The following is a 2,500-nucleotide window of genomic DNA, read 5'->3' on the forward strand; positions in this document are numbered from 1 at the left end:
GTAAAGAAGGAAGGACACAATTAAGTAAGTAAGGAAGAATAGAAAAAAGGAAGGAGGTATTGAAGGGAGGAAGTAAAGAGGGAAGGAGGTAGATATGAAAGGCATTATGAATGTGAAAAAGTATTTAAAGAAAGATGAAAGAAATTGAAGAAAGGAAGAAAGAAGTATGGCATAAGGAAGGTAAGGAAAGAAGGAAGAAGGGAAGGAAGAAATAAGCAAATATGGAAGTAAGGAAGGGAGTAGATAAGAAAGGAAGGAGCTAAGGTAGTAAATTTGAATAAGGAAGGTCTTGAACCTCTTTCCTGCTCTTGCACCAGCCTCTTAGCTCAGACCTTGTTGTAGAAAGCTTATCGTAATTTTCCCCCTGGTGTGTGGCCAGCAGGACCGGTTCTGTTGCCACTGAGGGGGAAAATTAGAAATGGCTAGATGTCATGTTGGCCGTATCGCTGCCTTTGAAGAACCTCCACTAATTGAATTAGCTAGTAATTTCAGGCTTATTTAAGTGGCCTCAACACGGCATCGGCACTTTGATGAAGCCAGACAGATTGTCCCGTTCATATTCACTTTCTGTCACCTGCACCAGTGACAAACAGACTTACAGATGAAATGGACAGGGAGTCTGTCACCTGAATGTTGATGTTTAGGAAATCAGTCAGAAATTCTCTCTCTCTCTCTCTATATATATATATATATATATATAATATACATATATGTGTGTGTGTTTGTAGGGTTTGGACGTTATCACATCACACACTCTAATACCTCCTGAAGGACATTAGCTGTTGTCTAAATTAAAAATCTGTAACCAAAACACTTTTTCATCTCACCGAGCACCTCTGGCTAATGATGGCTATGGACGGACAGGGAGGTGTGAGAAATTAGTATTTCTCTCTCCGGCAGCTTGGACATTTATCTTCCAAAACACTAACATCCAATCACACGCTGTATATGAAACTGTGATGTAAGTTGCACATTGCCTTTTTGCAGTTACCATGGTTCAAGGAAACAATTTTACATTCCCATCTGAAGAAAGCTTATTGACCCTCGGTGCAATAAAACAATGTGTCCCTGGTGTCAGACAGGTCGTTTTTCTTTGCGTGCTTAAAGCGTGATATTACCTCGGTGAAAGCGGCTCTGTTTGCTCTGTTCTGTTCGACTTATTCCTGAATTTACGGTATTACAGTGAGAGCAAGGAATTAACAAGGTCCTGAGGTTTTATTTTACTCAGTAAGTGAGGTATACCTGTTATAAATTGGGAGTTACGCTCGGTGAAGTGTTTCAGCTCTACCAGTGTAAGCCTTCAGACAGGTGAAACGTTCAGAAATACACTCAGCCTTAATGGTAGAAGCTATAATGGCCATTCTCAAATAGTGCCACTGAACGTTGTCCAAAGGTTAAATTCACCGAATAACCGGTCTCTCTTGCTTTACTGTAGAGTTTTTGCAGGTAGTTTGGCAGAAATCTGATAATCTGTAGATTATTTTAACCTTACTCTTCTTTTTCTCTTTAGCTGCTCTTGAAGGGCTTCAAGATCTGCTTCCAGGGGCCTTTTACAGACATGACTACAGGTAAATCACATCAACAATGTGACATTTCCAACTCAAAACCTGATGTTTTCAATCTGGAAAAAAATGTTTAACCAAGGAAATTAATTTGACCAGTTTGAAAGAGTAATGTTCACCATCTCTCTTTAGCACTATCTCATAGAGTACTACATTTCTGAGACTCACATTAATATCTGAGTGTTTTAATAAGTTAAATGTGATTCTTAAAAACAGTTTGACATTTGGATAAATGTGCTTATTTCCTTTATTGCCAAGAGTTCAATGAGACGAGTCATCTTGTACTGGTTGTGTCTCACTGCACCCGCCCAAGAAATCACTCCAGCATGTAACTTGCCATAAACCTACAACTCTGTACGCTAAGCTAAGCTAACCGGCTGCTGGCTGTAGCCTGACTTTTAGCACCCAGAAATGAGAGTGGTGCCGATCTTCTCATCTCACTCTAAGCATGCAAGCAAAAAATACTGAGCTATTTCTTTGTGTGCATATATTGTGACCAATACCTTTATATGCACTGAGAGAGAAATTTCACAGTTGAAAATAAACTGTGCTTTCTGATGGCAGTGACACTATTTGTAAATTGTCACTCTAGCCAGGTTCATGTCTAATTCATGAAAAAAATGTGTTAAGATTATTTAGAAAGTTTAATTTAGTGGAATTACTTTGGCTAGAATCCACAGTCTACTTTGCAAATGTGATGCGATGCCATTACATTACTCCCTGCTTCATGGAGTGATGTGCTCATGTGTAGCTATTGCGTATGCTTTACAAACAGTGTTCATCTTTACATGCCTAGCAGAGAGCCAGTGAAGTGAGCTTTTCAGTTTTTAATTTTAATTTTTTTTTTTGTCTCAATTGTGTGCCAGCACACGCCTCATGCTATTTGTTGAGCTCTGTAAGTGACAGCACTGCGAGTTGCAGGGAGGCATGTGAAGTGT

The 2,500-nt window shown here is 39.4% G+C and overlaps 1 protein-coding gene across 3 annotated transcripts in view; it reads left to right on the plus strand.

The window, feature by feature from the left end:
- Positions 1–2,500, plus strand: part of LOC111657129 (BRCA1 DNA repair associated) — a 23,475-nt gene that overhangs the window by 15,063 nt on the left and 5,912 nt on the right. For all 3 annotated transcript variants that reach the window (XM_023409170.2, XM_023409168.2, XM_023409169.2), the window contains exon 18: positions 1,511–1,568. In XM_023409170.2, coding sequence (XP_023264938.1) covers positions 1,511–1,568 — 58 coding nt within the window. The remainder of the gene's footprint in view (positions 1–1,510; positions 1,569–2,500) is intronic.

Source organism: Seriola lalandi, unplaced genomic scaffold (genome assembly GCF_002814215.2).
Source record: "Seriola lalandi dorsalis isolate HSWRI2012SDOR001 ecotype SW California unplaced genomic scaffold, Sedor1 jcf7180002054383, whole genome shotgun sequence".
NCBI lineage: Eukaryota > Metazoa > Chordata > Actinopteri > Carangiformes > Carangidae > Seriola > Seriola lalandi.